Source organism: Pteronotus mesoamericanus, unplaced genomic scaffold (assembly GCF_021234165.1).
Source record: "Pteronotus mesoamericanus isolate MK-2021 breed Mesoamerican mustached bat unplaced genomic scaffold, CSHL_Meso_final scaffold_118, whole genome shotgun sequence".
NCBI classification, from domain to species: Eukaryota; Metazoa; Chordata; class Mammalia; order Chiroptera; family Mormoopidae; genus Pteronotus; species Pteronotus mesoamericanus.
The window spans coordinates 11,322,865-11,347,659 of record NW_026555301.1 but is presented as its reverse complement, the minus strand read 5'-3'; the positions used below and the strand labels follow the sequence as shown (position 1 = coordinate 11,347,659).

At 42.1% G+C, this 24,795-nt stretch overlaps 1 protein-coding gene and 2 pseudogenes across 1 annotated transcript in view; all 3 read left to right on the top strand.

Annotated features, from left to right (window-relative positions):
- Nucleotides 1-1,551: 1,551 nt before the first annotated feature.
- RAB31 (RAB31, member RAS oncogene family) overlaps nt 1,552-24,795 on the top strand; it is a 155,519-nt gene continuing 132,275 nt past the window's right edge. The window contains exon 1 of the mRNA XM_054587354.1: nt 1,552-1,728. Within this exon, the coding sequence (XP_054443329.1) occupies nt 1,690-1,728 (39 nt within the window). The 5' untranslated portion in view covers nt 1,552-1,689. The remainder of the gene's footprint in view (nt 1,729-24,795) is intronic.
- On the top strand, nt 5,052-6,541 carry LOC129081698 (prefoldin subunit 4-like; annotated as a pseudogene).
- LOC129081675 (FAU ubiquitin-like and ribosomal protein S30) lies at nt 17,453-17,923 on the top strand (annotated as a pseudogene).

Genomic DNA, 24,795 nt, shown 5'->3' with positions numbered 1-24,795 from the left:
AGAAAAGCCAAAAGGAAGTCCTGCACAGAGATTCAAGTTATACTGCTAGGGATGACCTAGATTCTAGGGAAGGCTGTTGAAACTCTTGGTCAAGGAGTTGCTTCACCCTGCTGTCTCCGCAACTGTGTAGCACTTTGCTCTCCTCAGCAAACCTGAGGACAGTGAGGTATTGTTACCAGGGCTGGATGATTCCGGACAGGCCTGTTTTCACTCTGCCTGCATAGAAGACTGTCCTTGCTTTGGACACTACAAGGGCTGATACTGATACAATAATCTCCGTGTTGAATAGGACCTATATCTTGTCCATGACTACTTTTTGAACAGTTTAGTCCAGATGTGTGTGAGTGAGCCTGCACCTGTCTGTTAAGGGGAAGCCCCTGCTGCTCTGGGGAATTTACTTGCCAATTGTTTGTTTTGACTCTGGCTTCTAGGGTTTTCTTCCTGGAGGCCATAATTCAGAAGTCCCCATTGTATGGGGCTACTTGGGTGCTCCTAATTTTAACCAGGCTTCAATGGGAACAAAGCCAAATAATCAAGGTGGGTGGCCTAGTGGGAGAATGACTGTCCTTGATCAAAGTTGGCAAGTCTGGAGAGAAGCATGAGAGTTTGGGATAGGGTGTGAAGTTTTTTTTTCAAACACATTATTTCCAATTGGAAATGCCAGGGAATTATTCAGGTTAGATATGTTCAAAAGGCTGACATTTCCATAGCAGCAACAAATGAAGCAGTCTGAGTAGGTGAGGGACACCGGGCCATGCACGGAGAAGAAAAGATGGTAGATCCACAGGCGTCCTTTGACTGTCTCCAGCCGGAACCTCTTTTTATTTCCAGGTGAAGGAAGGATGCAGATCTGCCGGGAGCTCCATATTTCCAGCTAGATTTCTGAGGGCTGGGTGCCCAGGCAAGGTGTAGCCTTTTCTATTTTTCTATACTGAGCATTGCAGCCTCCTCTCTAGAATGCGTGTTTCCTTTTCAGACTCTGATATACCTGTTTTGGAGGGAGGACTAGAAGAATACTGCTTCTAGCACCATTTTCAACTACAAATAGAAAAGTGAACTGAGGGCTGAGAGCAGAGACCTGCACGGGGTATATCCCTCCTTCTAATCCTCACAATTGCCTCTTGCTTGGCTTCCTCTCTGCCGGTAACCTATAATGTCATTTTACGATGGGACAGACACACAGGCTCCGAAGTGCTCCCATACAAATGGCCTCGGCTGACAGCACCCACGTCTAGATGGGGGATGGAACAGTCAGTGATGTAGCCCGTCGTGGGGTCAAGTCCCCCCATGGCGGGCCCTGTCCTCCTTCCACCTCACGGGCATTGCACCGAGTCGGGGCTGGAGAGGCAGATGCCGGAGGGGGATCTGTAGAAACGGGTTTAGCTGCTGAGCCGGTCTGAGTTTAGAGGCAATGCCCTCGCCGCGGGTCCCGGGCGGCTGACGCGGTCCGGGGGCGTTCCTGGGAGCTGGGGCCCGAGGAGGTCAGACCCGAAGCCCCGGGAGGAGCCGGCCGGCTGCCACGTGACCGACCGCGGCAGGGCCGGAGGCCCAGAAATAGCAGCGGTGGCGGTTCCGCCAGCGGGCGCCGCGAGGGAAAGGCGGAGACTGGAGGACGCTGGCTCGGCGTGGGCGCGGCGCGGCCCGGGCCCCGGAGGATGCTGAGCCCCTGCCCGGACCGGCCCCAAGCACATGATGGCGATACGGGAGCTCAAAGTGTGTCTTCTCGGGGTGAGTCCTGCGCCGCCATCCGCTGGGCACACCCTCTTCCGTGCGCCCACCTCGTCCGTGCGCCTCCCACGTCCCCTTTACCCCTCTCGTCCCCTGCGGCCCCCAAGTCCGTGCGACCCCTTTTGTCCCCCCGGACTCCTGGTTCTCCTTGGTCGGTGTGTCCTCCTTTGCTCCCGCGTCCACCTCCCCCCACCCCACTCGTCCGTGCGCCTCCCTGGTCCCCGGCGCACCCCTAGTCCGTGCGTCCCGGTAGTTTCCGCACCCACGGGTCCCCCGCAGTCCCTTATTCCCTGCCGCCCCTGTCCCGTGCGCCCCCCTCTCCCGGTGCCCCCGTCTCCCCCCTTCCCGTCTTTCCAGCCCGGCTGAGGTCCGTGTGCGAGCCTGCTCCGGAGCTTTCCTGACTCGTTAGTCCGCCAGCCGGTGGTTTCCCGGGATTTGCTCGGGCCTCGCTGCGCTGGGGGCAGGGCCGGGCGGGGCGCCCGAGACCCTCCGCTGGAACTGGAAGACCGCGGCCGGTCCCGGTCACGCGGCCTTGGAGGGCTTTCTCCTTCTTTGATAATTTCCTTCCGGCGGAAACTTTAAGTTACTTGGCCAAGGCGCCAAGTACTCTTTTTCCTCCCGGGAGGAATTGGTTTATTCACTTTTTAAAAAGAAAGGCCTGCTAGGGATGGGAAAGCTCGAGGGGATGAACGGGCGGGGAGGTGAAAAGGTAATGTAGAATGTTGCGCTTAGAAAACTTTTGTGCCCTGGATAAAAGCAGGATGAGAAATCCAGCTCTATCACCAGTTCCTCTTCCAAACTGGGTCGGTCTTAGCCTGAAGAAACGTGAAAGAAGCCAGGAACCAAGACAAAAACAAACACCCAAACCATGGATTCTGGCAGACCTGTCAGATGACAGGGCAGCCGTTTGAAAGCTGCCCCAGGGAGTTTAGAGAATGTTAAGGGCCATTTCCTTTTTGTAGAGACCAACATCAAACTACAGAATTACTTCTTTTGAAAGAGTTGGTTTTAAGCCGAGTCTTAAGCGGCCTTTCGCATTGATACCTGCTTCTGCTGCCCTTAGGAAATCTAGTCCCAAGTAAACCATTTCCTAGAAAAAGAGCAGCTGATAGGGTAGACTTGTTCTTACTTGCCTCAAAGAAATGCTAACTGGTCTGTCAAGATGGATGTACAGGAAGCGTATAAAGAGGAAATGATTCTAGGTTAGGATTGAATTGTAGCAGATTAATGGAGTGTCCAGGCTTCATCTCGGTTCTTCTGAAACCTTTGACAGGACCGTGTTCATTGTCTCTCCTGGTTGTCCTTTGCCATAACTCGCATTTCCTGTGGACTCTCTGATTCTCCTAGAATTCCAGGACATCTGGCAAACTCCTTGTTGCTCCTGCACAACTCCCACAGTGTTCCTGCCCCTTGGCTGGCTCACCCACGGTTGGGATCTGAATAGGATGCTGCAGCTCTGTTCTTCCCCTCTTGACCGTAACCATTGTTGCAGGGGTGGGTTTCATGGTCTTCCGGTCTCTGTAATATGGTCCAGGCATCAATGACAGGAATCCCATGTTTTTCTTGTGAGGACCCATTTCGGGCCCCCAGAAGGCCTTCCAAGGCTTAGAAGGAATGTCGTATCCCAGGGAATGAAGAAGCAACTTTGACACGTGTTGTGTGTGTCAGGACTGGCCTTGGGAATAAATGAAGTAGAAGATATTTTGCTTTTTTCTTCCTTCCATATTTTCCCCTCTGTCATCTACTTAGGTGGCACAGGCCCTGCCCCATTACATGAATTATTTTCAAGTTCACTGCTGGATAAGTTGCTCTACCCTTCTACAAGAAAACAGATCAGGTAGAAAGAACCCTGCACCAGGAGGCAGCAAACCTGGGTTCTAATTCTTTCCCAGTCACAAGCTGTGCAGTTTTGGACAAATATCTCAGTCACCTTATCTCTAAAATGGATATAATAACATCTTCCCTTTTAAGGTAGAGGACTATACCAGATGATCTCCTTAGATACATGGTATCATTTCCTGCTAACCTCTGATTCCAGGACGACAATTAGCAAGCTTGGGAGATGAGAAAGCTGGAGGAAATCCCTTTACTTTTTCTCTTATCTCTGAGAATGAAACACACTCTTAGTGGCTTCCTGGACACTATACCTCACCCTTGTTTGCTAGTTCTTTGCAGTGACTCTTGGTGTAGGAGTTTGAGCTTGGAAAAGGAGAACAGTGCCAAAAAAGAGCAGGAAGATGTTTCTGGGCAAACAGAGGCTTCAAAGTGCCATTCATATCACTCCATTTTCATGGTCTTTTTTTGGGGGGGGGGCTTGTTTTTGAGCGTGGCTCTAGATTTTAGTCTTATTTAGGTCAGAGGATATCTTATTTGAAAGGCCAGTGACCTTATTATATTTGTTAAGCCCTCCAGTTTCACTGGTCCTGTCCTGGGTAAGATGTGTGTGACAGGCTGTATTCTCAACTGCTCACCCAAATAAGGCAGTGCTTTCAGTGACAGAGCATTTGGGTGAGGTCAAAGCCATTGTAAGCAATTGCCTTGGGTTTGTTCTCTTGACTTGAGAGAGAACTCTGTGGGCAGTGGCTGGACTTTTGCAAGTCCCAAAGTCCTTTCAAACATTTAACAGGAACCCCAAGCTCCTTTGCTCTTTGTGTCAGGAGGTCTGTGAAGTCTCGCATATGGCTAGCACCAAGCTTCCTGTTTTTTATCCACTGCCATACCTCCCTGAAGCTTCACTTTGCCACACCCTCTGTTGAGATCACTCTCTGTTGGGCCCCCTTAAAAAGTTGATGGAAAATGCTAGCCTCTTAACTGGATTCTTGTGGTCTCGCTGGAGAGGTTGAGGAGCTATCTTTTTTGTGCCATCTTTAGCCCTGACTGCTTGCAATGTGCTTCCCAAGGTTGTTTCAGGCATTGGCGAAGCAGACCTTTATCTTCTTAGCTGTGGTCTTTTGTTCCCATTGTGGGGCCAGAGATTCCTGGCAGGAGGGTCATTTGCAGCAGGTGAAAGTGAGAGTGGACCAGAAGGCATGTCTTTTTTACTTGCACCTATGCCTGTCAGAGCCCTTGATTTTAGGGTATGTCTGATCTTATTCCTTTTGACAAGTGCTCCCAGATGGAATTGACAGCAGTCTGCGGAACATTCTCTGAATGCTTTGTGCTGTTGGAAAAACCAAGGACTTGAGCACATTGGGTTTCTTTAGGCTCCTGTTATAAATATTTTGCTCTTATTTTTTATTATGGGTGTACTTCTCTGTGTTTATCCTAAAGCATTTGTGAGTGACATTTCTTGGGATAAGTCAGGCCATCCATGGGAGCTCGCCATGCAGGAGGTGTGTTTGACAGGGGTCTTTGATGGACACCTAGGACCCCGTGAGTCTCCTTCGTATCAGCCAATTGTCCCACTCTCTAATCTCAACTAGTATGATAAAACATGTAGCTTAAAAACAGCTCCCTTAAAAACAGCAATGTTAGAATGTTAAAAAAAAAAACTTAACAAAAACAATATTGAGACAGCAGCTGTTTCAGCCCCAGAGGTGGAAAGCTTCCCAGTGTGCATTTTTTAACACATGTTACCCTGTGGCAAAAAACAAGAGAGAAAGAGAAGAGAGAGGAAGAGGAGGAGGAGGAGAGAAGGAAGAGAAAAAAAGAAGGGGGAGGAATAGAGGATCTTTTATTATTTCCTCTGGGTGTGTATGTGCATACACTTAAAAACTGCTTCTGAGTGAAATCTCAGAGATTTATATTTGGACTTCGGTTGTCTTGACAACACTTTAGAGATTTCTGCCACTTCTTCAGCAGCTGACTGGCATGCTTAAGAGACAACTGAAGACATCCCTGCTTCTGATAAGGAGCTTGGTGATGCCTCTCTTTTGGCCTTGTTGGAATCTGCATGGTGGTTCATCACTGAGAAGTCAAATACCTGAGATTTGGTGTGGCAACTGAGCAGTGGGGGCTTCAGACACCTCTGCACAGGGCCTTCACATGTGAGGGCCATGTGGTTCTCGAGGGCACTAGGACTCAAGAGTGGAACAGATTTCTGCTCACAGTAAGGCAGAGCAGTCAGAGCGTGGAACCTCAAATGGACTATTGAGCAATAGTGAGCTCCTTTTGACTGTAAGTCTTCAGTAAGGTTACATGAATTTGTTAGTGTCACTGAGGAAAGAATGAATGCATGATATGGGGAGTACTAGGCTAGGCAATCATCATGTTTGCTTTCCAAGTGTGAGATTCTGTTAACATACACATTTATTTTTTTCTTTCTCAGAAACTAGCATTTCTCTTGGGGGATGAGAGGGTGTGCAGAAATGTTAGCAATATAATGTATTATTATTTTTACCACCCTTGATTTCTCTATTAAATTGAACCCCTTTTGGAAAGTGTGGTTCAGCGTTGGTGCTGCTGGGTAGAGAACAGATATAAATAATACAGACCTTGCTGCAGAAGATGCCAATGCTACTTTGGAAAATGAACAAAAGATAAACAGATCTGCACAGAATAGAAATGGAATTACAGAGCAGAAGGAAGAAATAGTTGTAAAAAGGAAACAATTCCAAAATTTAGAAGATGCTTATGAGGATATCGTGCTTGTAGATGATGACTGCTTAATGATGATTACCTTATAATATTGGTGATATTTTCTTTATTCTCAAGAAGAAACACAAGAAAAATTAGAAGAAGCAAAGAAAAATTTGCAAGAAATGGACACCTTAGAATCCAGAGTGAAATCAATCAGCAGGTGTTAGCAGATTTGACAGTTCAGTTACATGCAGAATTTGGGGGCAACATAAACCTTGAAGCTGATGAAAGTTAAACATTTTATAATACTTTTTAAAAATCATCATCCAAGGACATGCCTATTGATTTTAGAGAAAAGGGAAGAGAGGGAGAGGGAGGGAGAGAAACATCAATGTAAGAGACAAACATCGATCAGTTGCCTCCCCTATGTACCCTGACCAGAGATTGAATCTGCAACCCAGGCATGTGCTGTGACCAGGAATCGAATACATGACCTTTCAGTTTACGGAAAAAGGGTCCAGCCAACTGAGTCACACCCGCCAAGGATATAATACTTGTAAAAATGTGTTTAATAAACTTGAATATAGTTTAAATGATAATTTCCCTTCCTCCATGATAGGAAAGCAAAATTTTCTTTTTTTTAAAAAAATTTATTTAATGGAAACTTGCCTATTTTCATATCTTGTTTATTTTATATTTTTAAAAGGAGATAGTATTTAGCCACATATTTTTGCATAACAATTATATCAAGAGTAGGGGTTTTATGTCATGTTATTGCAAAAAAATAAGATATAATGTGATGTCTTCCCAGAAACGCCCAGCGTATAGTAACCCTGAGCCAGGCTAATGGGGTGCACCAGGGTCTCTTTGTTCTCTTTTGTTCAGGATCGTTATCGATGCAGCTCTTCCTTTGACTTCAGAGCTCAAAGCTTCTCTGGTGTGTGTGTCGGAGTCATTTGTGGAACATTTTCAAAGTTCCTCTCCATCCCTCTGTCTCTAGCTGCCAGGTCTATGGCCTTCCCTAACTCTTCCCTGATTCAATGTCACTGTTTGAGGGAGTGTGTTGTATTCTTTAGGTCTGTTCAAAGGCAACAGCCATTCTTGGAAAATAAAAACTTTGTATTTTAAGGTGCTAGGGCATTCACATATTTTGAGTCCATGAATTAGAAAAGGTCTTCCAATTTAATTGTGTCTAACATGTTAATTTTAGTGCTCGCAGGTCTGTGCAACTATTACACTTTCATTTGTGTTCACTTTTATAATTTATAATATGTATTTGAAAATGGAATAGGCATTCATTCACTCAACCATTCACCATTTATTGAGTGCTTCTTTCATGCTGGGAGCTGTGGGTGGTTGAAGTAGACAGGACAGCTGTGATGCCCTTCTTCAAAGAGTGCTCTGCCTTTCCCAGGGTGTGGACACACTACCAATAAGCTAAACTACCTGGCTTGTGTTCCTGTGACAACACTTACCCCAGAGCCATGCACAACAGAGGTATCAGTGTGATGATGATAACGTTGACTATTTTCCATCTTATTAGACATGATGACAGGTGAGGGGCAGAAAGTTTTTAATCGAGGTCTGTTTTGAGTATTCACTGTGATAGGGTGCTATGTATGCACTGCTGGAGAGAGAAAGTAGGGAGAGTGGGATTCTGGTCCCTGCTTGTGATGGAGAGGCTCCTGGTCAGGCAGGAAGGACAAGCATGTGCACCCGAATTAGTATCCATGACATTCGTTATGTGTGGGATGCGGAAGGTGCAGTAGGAGATGGTGGAGTTTAAATAAAATACAGTGGGTGCTGGGACGGGAGCAATCTGGGAAGGTTTCTTGGAGTAGGAGGGATCTGAACAAGTCTCAAAGGAGGAAAGGTGGGTGTGGACCCCAGGCACTGGGGAGAGCAGGTGGGGCTCCAGATCTCAGGTGTTTTCTGGAGGGCGGATGCGGTTGGAGAGTGCAGGGAGGTGAGACGCACAGCCCTCCAGCCCCTGGGCTGACCGCTCTGCTGTGGATCCCACTGTCTCTCTAGCATGAGCTCTTTTATTTTTAACTCCTCTTCTCCCATGCTTTATTTTAAAAAATTTCAAACTTACAAAACAGTTGAAAGAGTAGAACAGTGAATGTTTGTAGACCTCTCACCTTGATTCAGTAGGGATAACATTTTGCCATTCTTGCTTTCTCTCTCTTTCTCTCTCTAATGTATCTAAATAATACTAAAATTTTTTCTGAACCATCTGAAAGTAAATTGCAGATGTCATTATACCTCATCCCAAATGCTTCAGAATGTAGGAAAAAGGGCATTTTCCCGCACAACTGTTATAGTATTAACTCACACAGATACAACAGATTTTTCACTTGCCCCTGTATGTCCTTAACAGGTATAAAAAAATCCAGGTTCCAGTCAGATAGGATGTATTTCCTTGGGTTGTCATGTCTCTTATCTAAAACTGTTCCTCTCCTTTTTTTCTTCCACTGTGACATTGGCATTTTTGCAGAATCCAGGCCAGTTGCTTTGTAGAAAGTCTCAAGATCTTAGTCTAATTGCTTCCTCATTGCTTCTTTGGGTTAAGCATTTTGGTGAGAAGACAATATAAGTGGTGTTGAATGGTCTTATTTTTTATGTGCTCATGTTTAATATTAAAACATTCTTTCCCATTTACTTCTGTGGCATTCATTCAGAAAATATCTCTTCGCTTTTACAAGTACCATGCAGTGCCGTGTTTGATCAAAACTGACAAAGGGCTTTGACCTTGTAAAACTTGGATTTTAGCAGGAAGCTGGGGAAAATGAATTATGTAGCCTATCTGAAGTTGTTTTTTTTTTTTTTTAAATAGGAAAATGCCATGATAGAGTTGAGGGGCACAGAGCCTCTGGGAGGTGGGGAGCAGGCTGGTTGGATGGTGGGTGATGAAGTGTGATCAGTTTCTGTCGGGACCAGATGGGAGCGTCACCTCTCATTTACCCAGGGGCTGACTTTGTTTCTGCATCTTTAGCTCCATGGTATCATCCCTGGGCTGCTCAGAGTCACATATGTCCAAAGGACCAGAGTTATCTTTCTTTCTTCTTTTTTTCAATATGTTTATTGATTTTAGAGAGAGAAGAACATTGATGTGAGGGAAAAACATCGATTGGTTCCTCCCCATACACAGTTGAACCCACAGCTTAGGTATGTGTCCTGACCAGGATTAGAACCCCCAACATTTTGGTGTATGGGACAGTGCTCCAACCAAGCGAGCCACATTGGCCAAGGCTGGAGTTGTCTTTCTTGTTGCCTAACTCTGTCTGCAGAAATCAGAAAAAGGAAAGTAGTATCAGTGTCGCTGAATGAGTTTCTCACTGTGGCATCTTCCTTTTTGGTGAGTCTTTTTCTGATATATTTCATTACTCCTCATGCCTCAGACCTGCTTTGACTTCACTGGAGGTTCTGAAGTTGGCTTCTGCTTGCTCAGAATTTAACCTAGAAGGTGGCCTAAGCTACTTTTAGTTCTTCCAGCTGCCCCTAGAAGACTTGGGTTATCAGAAGGTTGAACGAGCCCTGCAAGAGAGCAAGCAGGACTTAGGGGAAATCATTTTTCTCCCATTTTTTCCTCTTGAACACAATAGCAGAGACCTGGATCCCTTTGCATCAGCAATATTTGTTTATCTAGAAGAAAAAGATTTCTGAATGCTCCAGTATGACTTTCTTTCTGTCTTCATGGAATCACTATTTTAATTAGGGTCTGCAAATAGGATGTGTAGTTCTTAAAAAGTGCTTCCATCAAAGACTCCCCTGGAAGGGCAGGGGAGGGAGAGATAGAGAGACAGAGAGACAGAGAGAGCAGAAGATAAAGAAAGAAGAGAGACACAGAGAGGAAGGGAGGGAGAGAGGCATGCGCGCACGCACACACTGTATCACATAAAACTTTTCCTTTTCTGAAGATGGGAAAGGGTGAACTGTTCTGGTTCTACACGCCTCCCGCCCCCCCCCCCCCCCGCTCCCCCACTGCCTCCTGGCATTAACATTTATGGCAGGCTTAAGCTTAATTAACAAAGTCTTTTTTTTAAAAAGATCTTTTAGCATCATACTATATACTTCATAGACATGTTTCAGTTTAGCAGCTCAAATATTTTCTAAACTTTTTTATAACAAACTTCTAAAAGGCTATTTTTTATTATAATTTAATTTTAAATCTAATTATGAAGCAGGAGAAATGATTAAGTAATGATAAATGCTTATTTTTGTTTGAGGTCACAATCAAGAGGGATATAGGGTAATGCTTTTAGCATCCTTTCTTTATAATAACACATGTTGGAGAATTGTACCAACTTGCTGATGTCTCATTTTCCTCTGTTTAGTTCAAACTCCTGCAGGTATGAGGAAATCATCTTGCCTGCCCTCCTTTACCTCAAGGCTCACCTGCCCGTAGCTCTTCTTCTTTCCCTGTATTTTGTTTTACATTCAGATGACTGCCTCTTAAATTTTATTATTAACATCGAGTTCACCTTCCTGCCCCGATTCTTCTGAGATGTCTCTGTCCTTTTCTTCCCTGCAGGATCATTTTCTTCCACAATTTTAATTTGTTTTCTTATTTTCTTCACTTCTCATTGATGAATCATCAGCCTGTCCTCCTTTTAAAGAGACATCCACGGCTTAGTTCTGAGAGGAAAATGTTTCTAATTCTGCTTTTCACTGGCTCCCCCTCAGGGAGCAGAGAGCATGCTGAGCTCCACACAGGGACTTTCCTCCCGCTGCCAGTAACCAGGCCCGAAGTGTTGCGTAGGCATTTTCTGTTCTGAAAACAACAAATTTGGTCTGTATAAAGTAAACGAAGATTTAACTGGTGGTTCCTGTACTGTGAAGGATGACTGGAGAGGTGTGGCTGCCATGCAGTAGTCTCGCAGTTTCCCACGAAGGAGAGACTCTGTCCTGAAAGCGCACAGTCCAGCAGTGTACTTGGTCTGGTAGGGCCTAAATGGGAAAGGTCAAGTAACACCGCCAGACAACCTGGCGGGATGTTACATGACAGTTGCCAAATATTCCTAAGATAAGGGCCGATGGAATTTGGGAGTAGCTAAGGAGGGCTTGTGTGTGTATCCTGAGAATGCCTAACAACTAGTTTGCAGAACAGGGAAATGTTTGGGAGGGGATGGAGTGGCTCTATTTGCATTATGTACGAATAGGTTCTGAAAGACTCAAATGTCAAAGTGGTTATCCAAGTCGGACAGGGGCTGATTTGTGCTTATAAATAAATATTTTTTCTTTTTTGCTTCTCTGTATTGGCTTATTTAGTGTGCATGCATTACTGGAGTAATTAATATGAAACCCATAAATAATGGCTACAGGGCCCAAGGAGGTGTTTGATGGGTAGAGCTTCGTTTGGTTGTCAGTGGAAATAACTGATAATGAAAAGTGGAATGTAAACTTAGGTCAGACTATAATGGCCTTCAAATGTGAAAGTTTATACCTTAGGGTAGGGAAATGTCAGGTGTCATCAGTGGGACATAGACTTTGAATGGCTGATCAAGTAGTGCTGTGTAGGTCATTTCTTGGGCTCTCTGTTCCATTATGGGATGGTAGCTGTTTCTATTGGGGACATGGTCTGTGACCTCTTCATTGGTGGGTACTCTGGCTTTCTCACCATTTTCTAATTAAGTATTTCTCAAAATAGGATCTAGGAAAGTTATGAGTCTGCTGATCTATACTGTGGGGTCTGCAGTTTTCTCTGCCTGTTCATTTCAATGCTGTTCTTTAAAAAAACAAATAAAATTAAATCCTAGATCTTCCAGGTGATAACTCTGTCACAACTTTAAAGCCTATTAAAACTGACTAATGAGAAAAGAACTGAAACAGAGTTTGTACAGAAATAATGCACTGGGACCATGTGAACACCAGGTGATTCCGTGGCACATGCCACAGATATTTACCAAGCACCTCTAGGGTTGGGCATAAAGCAGGTGACAAAACAGACCCATAATTCCAGACCTCATGGAGCTGACATTCTAGTAGAGACAACAGGCATAAATACCTAATATGACAGATGGATGGTGACAAGTGCTGTGGAGAAAGAAAGCAGAGAGGGGCTTATGAGTGCTTGTTGTGAGGCTGTGGCTGTAAGTAGGGGCTTGAGAAAGGCTTCACTGAGAAGGCCTTTGAGCAAAGACAAACATTTTATTTCTACCTCTCACACTCTCCTGAAAGTGTAGAACTCTCATTTAACATGGACAGATCTTGGTCTGTTTGGACCTGATAAACTCTGCTGGCCTCACCTTGATGATCTCTTGAGGCCCTGCCCCGCCACAAAGGTCTTTAGGAACATGGCAGATGGCAGCTAGACTTGATATATGCTGGGACATTTGCTGAGTGGCCTCAGATCCAGCACTTGCACTGAGTTTGAACTTATATCAATGTGATGAACACCACTTGACACTAGCATGTGACTCACTGAGAACCTACCTCATGCAACTCTAGTACTGCCAGAGTCTCTCTCTCTCAGTGACTGAGTCTAATAGGCAGCCAGCAGGTGGAGGCAAGGCAGAGGTGGATATTGGGGTTCCTTCGGACTTTTGCTGACTTAGTCCTGGGCCCAGTGCTTGTAAAAGCCTGCCTTGGTGCACAGCTTAGTCCTTTCTATGCACATCCAGGCCCAGAAGAGGCAGCCACCAACTGTGGATTGCTTTGTAGCTCCAAACAAGTTAACCAGGGCCAGTCGCTGGCAGTGTCTGACATCGGTATGCAATGGAGTCCTTCCCAAGAGGTCCCAGAACCAATACCCAGTGGCCAGCCTCAGACAACATCAGAGCAGGATACACTTAGCTTCACAGTGGCATATCCAAAGGGAGATCTTGGGAAGCACCAGACCCTACTGAGGTGAATTCTACTTTGTGTGGTCAGCACATCCACAGCAGCTCATACACTGTGGTTAGGGTTAATCTTCACAGTCAGCCAGCATGAGATCTACCCTAAGCATGAACAGGCTGACAGCAATCAAGACTCAATTACGACAGGAGGACCTGAATAATCCACACAAGTGACATTCCTAGAGCACTCAGATCAGGGGATCAAAGAGACTGTGTCACTGGGTTTCACAAGACAACTACCACAAAAGGCGACCTTACCAAGACTGGGAGTCATAGCAGATCTACCTAATACATAAAAACAAACACAAAGAGGCAGCCAAGATGGGAAGACAAAGAAATATGCACCAAATGAAAAAAGAGGAGAAATTTCCAGAAAAAGAGCTAAATGAAGTGGAGGCAAGCAATTTGCCAGATAGAGATTTAAAAATAATGGTTATAAGGTAGCACAAGGAACTTAGTGAGAACTATAAGAAACTTAGTGATGACTACAACAGATGTAAAGAAAGACATAGAAACCATAACAAAGAACCAATCGGAAATGAAGAATACATAAATCAGTGAAACAGAATAGAGAGCCCAGAAATAAACCTATGTCTCTATGGTCAATTAATATTCAACAAAGGGGGCATGAGCATAAAATGGAGTAAAAATAGCCTCTTCAACAAATGGTGTTGGGAGAGCTGGACAGCTACATGCAAAAAAATGAAACTCGACCACCAACTTATACCATACACAAAAATAAACTCAAGATGGATAAAAGGCTTAAATATAAGTTGTGACAGCATAAAAGCCCTAGAGGAGAACATAGGCAGGAAAATCTCAGATATTCCATGCACCAATATTTTCATGATATGTCCCCTAGAGCAAGGGACATAAAGAATAAACAAATGGGAGTAAATCAAATTAAAACTTTTGTATGGCTAAAGAAAACAGCAAAATGAAAAGGGAACCAACTGTATGGGAAAATATATTTGCCCATGATACATCAGATAGAGGTTTGATCTCCAAAATATATAAAGAACTCACATGACTCCAAACCAGGAAGACAAACAATCCAATTAAAAAATGTGCAAAGGGCCTGAACAGATATTTCTCCAAGGAGGACATAAACAGGGCCCAGAGACATATGAAAGGATGCTCAGCATCACTAGCCATCAGAGAGATGCAAATTAAAATCACAATGAGATACCACTTCACACCTGTCATAATGGCTATCATTGATAAATCAACAAACAAGTACAGGTGGAGGTATGGATACAAGGGAACCCTAGTACACTGTTGGTGGGCATGCAGACGGGTGCAGCCACTGTGGAAAGCAGTATGAGATTGCCTCAAAAAACTAAATTGGAACTGCCTTTTGACCCAGCAATTCCACTGCTGGGATTATACCCTAAGAATCCTGAAACACCAATTCAAAAGAATCTATGCACCTCTGTGTTCATAGCAGCACAATTTACAATAGCTAAATGCTGGAAACAGCCTAAGTGCCCATGAATGAGTGGATCAAAAACTCTGGTACATTTACACAATGGAATACTATACAACAGAAAGGAAGAAGGAACTCCTGCCCTTCGCAACAGCATGGATGGAACTGGAGAGCATTATGCTAGGTGAAATAAGCCAGGCAGGGAAAAACAAATACCATATAATCTCACTTATAAGTGGAATTTAATCAACAAAACAAATAAGTGAGCAAAATAGAATCAGAGACATTGAAATAAAGGACAAACTGACAGTAACCAGAGGGGAGGTAGGAGGAGGATAATGGATCAAAGAAGGAGAAGTGTCATCAAGGAACATGTGTAAAGGACCCATGGTCAAAGACAATGGGGAGGGGGAGGGCTGAATGTGGCAGGTGGGAGTGTGGAGGGCAGGGGAGAGTAATGGGTGGAAATGGGGACAACTATATTTGGACAAAAATAAAAAAAGGAATAAAATAAAACATTTAAAAAAGAAATGAAGAACATACTACAAGGAATAAACAGTAAGTTGAATGAAGCAGAAGATCAAATCAGTGATCTGGAAGGCCAGGTAGCAGAAAACACCCAATCAGAGCAGCAAAAAGAAAAAAAACCCAAAAACCGAAGATAGTTTAAAGGTCCTTTGGGACAACATGAAGTGTAACAACATCTGCATCAGAGGGCCACCAGAAGGAGAAGAGAGAAAGCAAGGGATCAAGAACCTGTTTGAAGGAATAACCACTGAAGCCCCACCTCAGTTGGTTGAGCATCTTCCAGCAAACCAAAAGGTCACTGGTTTGATTCCTAGTCAGGGGACATTCCTGGGTTGTCGGTTGATCCCATGTTGAGGTGCTTATGGAAGGTGGCAAATTGATATTTCTTTCTCTTATCAATGTTTCTCCCCCTCTCTTTCTCCCTCCCTTCTCTCCTTTCTAAATTCAAAACTTCCTTAACCTGGTGAAAGAGAAAAAGACAGAAGTTCAGGAAGTCAAGAGTCCCAAACAGGATGAACCCAGAGAGGCCTACACCAAGACATATCACAATTAGAATGGCAAAGGTTAATGACAAAGAGATAATCTTAAATGCAGCAAGAGAAAGTTAGTTACCTACAAAGGAGCTTTCATAAGATTATTAGCTTATTTCTCAACTGAAATACTTCAGGCCAGAAGGGACTGGTGTGAAATACTTCAAAGTGATGAAAAGCATGGACCTACAACCAAGACTACTTTACCCAGCAAGGCTATTCATTGAAAACTGAAGGAGAAACAAAGAGCTTCCCAGATAAGAAACAGCTAAAGGAGTTCATTACCACCAAACCAGTATTAGGAAAAAAATGTTAGAGGGTCTTCTTTAAGAGGACAAAACAACTACAACAACAACAGAGTAACACTGTTATAAACAATAAAATGGCAATAAATACATACCCATCAGTAATTACTTTAAATATAAATGGCTTAAATGCTCCAAGCAAAAGATATAGAGTATTTGAATAGATAAGAAAACAAAACATATATATGCTGTCTACAAGAGACCACCTAAGGGTGAAAGATACACACAGACAAAGAGTAAGGGGCTAGAACGAGATATTTCACACAAATGGGGAGAAAAAAAGATTGGGGTAGCAATACTTATACCTGACAAAATAGACTTTAAAGTGAAATCTACAATAAAAGATAAAGAAGGACACTACATAATGATAAAGGGATCGATTCAACAAGAGGATATAACTCTTGTAAACATTTATGCACCTTACACAGGAGCACCTAAATATATAAAGCAAAACTGGATGGACAAAAAGGGAGAGATTGACACAAATACAGTCATAGTTAGGGATTTTAACACCCCACTAACATCTATGGATAGGTCTTCCAGACAGAAATCTACAAGGAAACAGAGGCCTTAAATGACACACTAGTTCAGATGGACTTAATTGATATCTTTAGAGCATTTCATCGCAAGGCTGCAGAATACACATTCTTTTCAAGTGCACGTGGAGCATTTTCTAGGAAAGACCATACATTAGGCCACAAAACAAATCTCAGTAAATTTAAAAGATTGAAATAATATCAAGCATCTTTTCTGACTGACCACAATGGTATGAAACTAGACATCAATCACAAGAATAAAACTGAAAAACACACAAAGACGTGGAATAAATAACGTTACTAAACAATGAGATCAAGGAAGAAATCAAAAGGTACCATGAAATCAAATGAAAATGGGAAAACCACAGCCCAAAATCTATGGGGGCACATCAAAAGCAGTCCTAACAGGGAAATTCATAGCATTAGATAACTACCTCAAGAAATAATTCAAATAAACAATCTAACTTTACACTTAAAGGAACTAAAAAATGAACAACAAAAAAAGCCCAAAGTGAGTAGAAGGAAGTAATAAAGATCATTGCAGGAATAAATGTAAATTTATATAGAGTAAAAAAACAACAACACAAAAGAGAAATAAAACCAAGAACTGTTTTTTTTTTTGAAAAGATAAACAAGACTGACAAAACTTTAACCAGCCTCATGAAGAAAAAAAAAAAAAAAGAGTACCCAAATGAATAAAATCAGAAAGGAAAGAGGAAAAGTAACAACTGACAGCAAGGAAATGCAAAGGATTGTAAGAAACTATCACATACAACTATGTGCCAACAAATTGGAAGATCTGAATGAAGTAGATAAAGTCTTAGAAACATGCAATTTTCCAAAACCGAATCAGGAAGAATCAGAAAATCTGAATGGAGCAATTATAACTAATGAAAATGAAGCAGTATTAAAGAACTTACCACAAATAAAATTCCTGGAACATATGGCTTCCCAGGTGAATTTCACCATACGTTCAAAGAAGAACTAACACCTCACCTCAAATATTTCCAAAGAATTCAAGAAAGGCAGCTTAGTTGCTGACATGCAGCTTTTTGTCTGCGCCCCGGAGCTATACACCACTGAGATGACTGGTCAGGAGACTGTCGGCAGGTCAAGGCTCATGTAGTCTTGCTGGAGGGGGCACTCCAGAAGATCATGTTGTGCTTCTGGAAAGTGTGCCCCTACAGGATGAGGCCACCCTAAGCAAGAGTGAGGTGGAGGCTTTGACCCCTCTGAATGTAGTTGGCTGCACGCTTAGAGATAAAGTCTGCGGTTCCCTGGCCTGTGATGGGAAAGTAGGAGGTCAGACCCCCAATGTGGCCAAACAAGAGGAGAAGAAGACTGGTCAGGCCAAACAAAGGAGGCAGTACAACTGGCTTTTTATCAATGTTGTACTCACCTTTGGCAAGAAGAAGGGCCCCAATGCCAACTCTTAAGTCCTTTGTAATCCTGGCTTTCTCTACTAAAGCCACTTAGCCTAGCAAAAAAACAAAAAAAAAAAACCAACCAAACAAACAAAAAAAACCAAGAGGATGGACGACTCCCAAGCTCCTTTTACCTGGCCAGTATTATCCTATTTCCAAACCGAGAGAGAGACACTACACTAAAGAAAGAAAATTATAGGTCATTATCCCTGATAAACACAGACGCTAAATCCCCAAACAAAATACTAGCAAACCAGATCCAGCAATACATTAAAGAGATGATACACCATGATCAACTGGGATTTATTCTGGGGATGCAAGGTTGGTACAATATCTGCAAATTAATAAATGTCATACATTAAATAAATAAAATGAAGGATAAAAACCACATAATCATATTAATAGATGCAGAAAAAGCATTTGATAAAATCCAGCACCCATTTATAATAACACTTAGCAAAGTGGGAATAGAGGGAGCATACCTGAGCATATATGACAAACCCTCAGACAAGATCATTTTCAATGGGCAAAAACTATAAGCGTTTTCCTTAAGATTGAGAATAAGACACAAATGTCTGCTTTCACCATGCTTATTCAAGATAGTACTGGAGCCACAACAATCAGAGAAGAAGATGAAATAAAAGGCATCCAAATTGGAAAGAAAGAAGTAAAACTGTCTCTATTTGCAGATGACATGGTACTGTATATAGAGAACCCCAAAGATTCCACCAACAAACTACTAGAACTGATAAATGAATTCAGTAAAGTAGTGGAATATAAGATAAGTATTCAGGAATCAGTTGCCTTTTTTATATACCAACAATGAATTTTCAGAAAGGCAAACTAGGAAAACAATCCCATTTAAAATTGCGTCACAAAATACCCTGGAATGAATTTAACCAAGGAGGTAAAAGCCCTGTACTCATACAATTATAATACACTGAAGAAAGAAATTGAAAGAAGGTACAAATAAGTGGAAGCATACATTGTGTTCATGGATAGGAAGAACTTAACATCATTAAAATGTCTATATACCCAAAAGAAACCTATAAATTCAATGCAATTCCTATCAAGATACCACAAAAGGCCTGGAATAGCTATAGCAATCTTGAGAAAGAAGGACAAAGTTGGAGGAGCTACCTGATATCAAGCTCTACTACTACTCTACAAACTCTACTACTAGGCTATAGTAATCAAAACAGCATGGGACTGGCATAAAAACAGACATACAGATCAATGGAAGGGAATTGAGAGCCTAGAAATAAACCCATGTCTACATAACCAATTAGTATTTGACAAAGGACCCCTGGTGTTGTGGCTCAGTAGATTGAGTGCTGGCCTGTGAACAGAAGGTTGCCAGTTCAAGTCCCAAGGCACATGCTTGGGTTGTGGCCCAGGCCCCCATTTGGGGGCATGCAAGAGGCAACTGATTGCTTTGTCTCTCATGCATCACTGTTTCTCTCCCTCTTTTTTTCCTTTCCTTCCCCTCACTCTAAAAATAATGAAATGATCTTAAAAAATATTTGATAAAGGAGGCAAGAACCTACAGTGGGATCAATACAGTCTATTCAGTAAATGGTGGGAAAATTGGACAGATGTGCAAAATAATGAAATTAGGCCACCTTCTTACACCGTACAGAAGAATAAACTTAAAATGGATTAAAGACTGAAATGTAAGACTTAAAAACATAAAAATTCTAGAAAGAACATATAGGCAGTAAAATCCTGGTCATCACTCATAGCAATATTTTTTCCTATATGTCTTCTCAGGCAAGGGAAACAAACGAAAAAAATAAACAAAAGAGAGTACATCAAATAAAAAGTATTTTCACAGCAAAGGAAATCATCAACAAATGAAAACAATCCACTGAATTGGAGAACATATTTGCTAATGATACATCAGATTAGAGGTTAATGCCCAAAATTTATAAAGAACTTATACAATTCAACACCAGAAAAAACAAACAATTGAAATAAAAATGGTCAAAGGACCTGAAAAGACACTTCTTGAAAGAGGATATAGAGATGTCAAACAGACATATGAAAAAATGCTTAACATCACTAATCATCAGAGAAATGCAAATTAAAACCACAGTGAGATATCACCGCATAATAAATCAGCGAACAGGTGTTGGTGAGGATGTGGAGAAAAGTAAACCCTTGGGCACTATTGGTAAAAATGCAGATTGGTGCAGCTACTGTGAAAAACAGTATGAAGTTTCCTAAAAAAATTAAAAATAGGACTGCCTTTTGCCCCAGAGATTCTACTGCTGGCAATATATCCGAAGAAACCTAAAACACTAATGAAAGAATGTATGCACTCCTATGTTCATTGCAGCATTATTTAAAATGGCTAAGAATTAGAAGCAGCCCAGGTACCCATTAGTAGATGAGTGGATAAAAAAAATTACACAATGCACTACTACTCATTTGTAAAAAAGAAGGAAACCTTACTTTTTGCAATAGCAGGGATGGACCTGGAGAGTATTATGCTAAGTGAAATAAACCACTCAGAGAAAGGCAAATATGATATGATTTCACTTATAAGACTGACAGCTGTCGGGTGTGGGGGCATTAGGGGTTGGGTGAAAAGGTGAAGGGATTAAGCAAAAAACAAACACAAAAATAAAAACAACCCAGCTCATAGACAACAGTATGATGAGTACCTAGAGGGAAAGGGGCTGTGGGGGGAAGGTAGAAGAGGGTAAAGGGGGATAAATGATGATGAATGAGACTTGACTTTGGGTGGTGAACGCACGACACAATATAAAGATGTATTATAGAATTGTACACCTGAAAGTTATATAATTTTATTAACCAATGTTACCCCAATAAATTCCATAAAAATTAAAAAAAGAAAACCACAACAAATATAGATCAATAAGCACAATTGGGACATTTAATGAAATATCAGGGAGTAGTCTGAGACAGGAAATGAGATAAAATACCTAGCAGAGGACTCTGAAGAGAAAAAAACAATATGAGAGAGAGAGAGAATATTTATATTTGTGCTCTCTCAACAGAGGGGACCCCAAGGCTGAGGTGGAAGGGGCTTGCCTGGGAGTTTGAGGACCTGCAGGCAGGCCAATGTGGCTGGAGCAGAGTGACCACTGGGAAGAGAGGAGGAGACTTGGGGCCTGATTTTGTGGGGTCTCGTGGTCCAGTGTGGGAATTAGGACATATCCTGGGAATCCAGTGGGGAAGCCATTGAAGGTTTTCATGTGGAGCAGTGACAGGATCTGACTTAACTTTTATGAGGATCTCTCTAGTACCATGTGAAGGGTGGGTGTAGGAATATGCATGCAAGGGAGCGAGCCAGCGGGGGACTGCTGCAGCCATCGGCCTGGTGGGAGGCCAGGTCATGGTGACTTTCCCCAGAGTGCAGCAGCTAAGGTGGTGAGTGGGGTCCCTCTTGGGCTGTTTGGGGTCCCACCTGGACTATTTCAAAAGTAGATGGAAACTTAGCCCATAGATTGTGCATGAAGATTGTGAGGGAATTAAACCATTGCATGGCATGTGGTGACAGAGCATGCTGGCCTCAGAATCCAGCACAGCCCTGAGCTGTTTCAGTTTAGTAGAGCAGCATTATCCATCATATTAGTCTAACGCTCATTTCAATGTTATTTGATTTATAGTTTAGTTTGTATTTAATACATTTCTCTTTATTTTGTTGTTTTATAATAGCATAAACGGTTCATGTAAGTTTCATTATTTGTACATATTTACACAATAATTAAAATCTACATTGGTCTTTGGATTGCTTTTCCCCTAAACAGGCCTGTAGAGTCTTAAAATGGTCTGAGAAACACTGCTGTAACAACTCAAGTCACTTCATTTTCTAATGAAGTGTCGGTGTTGGCAGGACTCTGGGAAAGGAAGGCTGCATTTATCATTGATCCCTGGGTATTACCAGGTAGAACGTGAAGGTATATTTTGTGCTATGCAGAGTGTTGGTCTGAGATGCTATTCCTGGAGCGGCAAGCCCCAACTCTACAGTCTTATTGCTTTTTCTGGTGTGACACAACTAATGGACAACCTTGAAAATCCTGTATACTTCTGTGGATATACAAAGATTCTGTTGGAACCTCAAATATATGTGACAAAATAAAGCAAATTATGCATTTGCTTTTTATAAAATGCCCTTCTCGTGAAGACAGTATTTATAGAAGCATGCGAATCATGAACTCAGTTATTTCAGTATCTTCCAACACAGTTCAGTTTAAAAGGAACTATTAATAAATATGGTATATAATTTTTTTTAAAAGAAAGACTTCTATTTAAAAAGATGAGTTGTGGGTCAATCCGAGATGGCAGAGGAGTAAGTGTAAGCTAAATTAACCTTCTCTCAGGACCAATCTAGACTTACAACTAAATTGAAAAGAAATCATCCATAATAACCAAAAGAACACTAGCTGGAGAGAAGCCTTATAACCACGGACAAATGAAAGAAACCACTTCACCACAACATGACAGCTCGGGAGTGCAGAGGAGGCCTGAAAGGGCTGACTGGGCTCCCACTAGTGGCAGCTGAAGTTCTGGAGGGACATCTCAGTGCCTGGGGGAGTGCCCCCTGAGAAGTGTGGGGTCTAAACCCAAAGCTGCGTTCCCCAGCCTACATCACCAGAGCTGGAAAGAAACCCAGATAACATCCAGCTGTGAAAAGCAGCAGGGTTTCTGTCTGCCAGGAAGAGACATCTGGAGATGCAAAGAGCCTCTTAAAAGACTAATATACCAAATTTTGTTTGCAGCCACTTACCCCGAGCTCCGCAGAGGAAGGCAGAGTGGACTAGAGATGCTTCAGGAAAGTCTGGAACTGGTAGCTCTGGGAAGAGAACTGAAGGAACAGCTACAAGGATCCCTATGCTGAGTCATTCCCCATCTTTATCAGGCAGAGCACTCCTCTCCAAGTGGCATTAGCCTGAGGGGAAACAATAGCCCCACCCACAGGGATTACTCTTCCCCACCCTGTGCTTAAACTGGACTGCTGATTGCAACTTGATTAGATTAACAATGGATCCTTGAAATGGCTGATTAGTTTAACATCTAAGGCAGAAATACAAAGAAGGAGCCAAAATGAGAACACAAAGAAACAGATCCCAAATGAAAGAACAAGACAATTCTCCAGAAGAATTAGATGAAATGGAGGCAAGCAATTTATGAGATAGGATACTCACTGGCATGAAAAAAGAGTAATGATTGCGAAGATACTCAACAGCATGAAAAAAGACATAGAAACCATAAAAGGACCAGTCAGAAATAAAGAATGCAATATCTGAGATAAAGAATACACTGGAAGGAATAAACAGTAGATTAGTGGAAGCAGAGGGTAGAATCGGTGTTTTGGAAGACACGGTAGAAAAAAACACGCAGACAGAGCATCAAGAAGAAAATAGAATTAAAAAAAAAAAAGAGAAAACCTTAGGAAATATCTTGGACAACATGAAATGTAACAACATCCACATCATACGAATACCAGAAGGAGAAAAGAGTGAGCAAGGGATAGAGAACCTATTTGAAGAAATAATGACTGAAAACTTCCCTAATCTGGTGAAGGAAAAAGTCACACAAATCTAGTAAGCTCAGAGGGTCCCAAACAAGTTGGATACAAAGAGGCTTACAACGAGACACATCATAATTAAAATGACAAGGCTTAAAGACTAGGAGAGAATCCTAAAAGCCACAAGAGAAGAGCAGGTAATTGCCTACAAGGGAGTACCAGTTAGACTGGCATCTGATTACTCAACAGAAAACATTTCAGGCCAGAAGGGAGTGGCGTGGAATATTCAAGGTGATGAAAAGCAAGGACCTACAATGAAGGCTACTTTACCCAGCAAGGCTATCGTTTAAAATTGAAGGAGAAATAAGGAGCTTCCCAGAGAAGAAAAAGCTAAAGGAGTTTGTTAACATCAAACCAGTACTGCAAAAAATGTTAAAGGGTTTGAATGAAGAATAAGAAAAAGAAAAAGAAGAAAAAAAAAAAAAAACAACCAGAGGAAAACAGCCTAACAATGAAATGGCACTAAATTCTTATCTGTTAATAATCACCTTAAATGTAAATGGCTTAAGTACTCTGATCAAAAGACATAAGGGTAGCAGAATGGATAAGAAAACAAGACCCATATATTTGCTGCCTCCAAGAGACCCATCTCAGTTCAAAAGATGCACACAGGCTAAACATTAAGGGTTGGAAAAAAGATATTTCATGCAAATGGAAAAGAAAAAAAAGCTGAGGTAGCAGTATTTATAGCCAACAAAATAGACTTTAAAACCAAGGCTGTAGTAAGAGACAAAGAAGGACACTACATAATGACAAAGGGAACAATCCAACAAGAGAATATAACCCTAGTAAACATTCACACCCGCAACATAGGAGTACATATATATGCAAAGCAAATCTTGATGGACATAAAAGGAAAGATCAAAAAAATACAGTCAGGGTTGGGGATTTTAACACCCCATTGATTGTAATGGATGGATCTTCCAGGCAGAAAATCGACAAGGAGACAGTGGCCTTAAATAACACACTAGATCAAATGGATTTAAGTGATATATTTAAAGCATTACATGCCAAAGCAGCAGAATATGCATACTTTGCAATTGCACATGCAACATTTTCTGGGACATACCACATGTTGGGACACAAAACAAGTCTCAATTAATTTAAGAAGATTGGAATCATATGAAGAATCTTCTTTGATCTCAATGCTGTGAAAGTATAAATCAATCACAGGGAGAACACTAAAAAACACTCAAAGACATGGAAGCTAAATAACATGTTATTAAACAATGAATGGGTCAACAACGAGATTAAGGAAGAAATCAAAAGATACCTTCAAACAAATGAAAATGAGGACACATCAATCAAAAATCTGTGGGACACTGGGAAAGCAGTCCTAAGAGGGAAATTCATAGCATTACAGGCCTACCTCAGAAAACAAGGAAAATGTTCAAATAAACAATC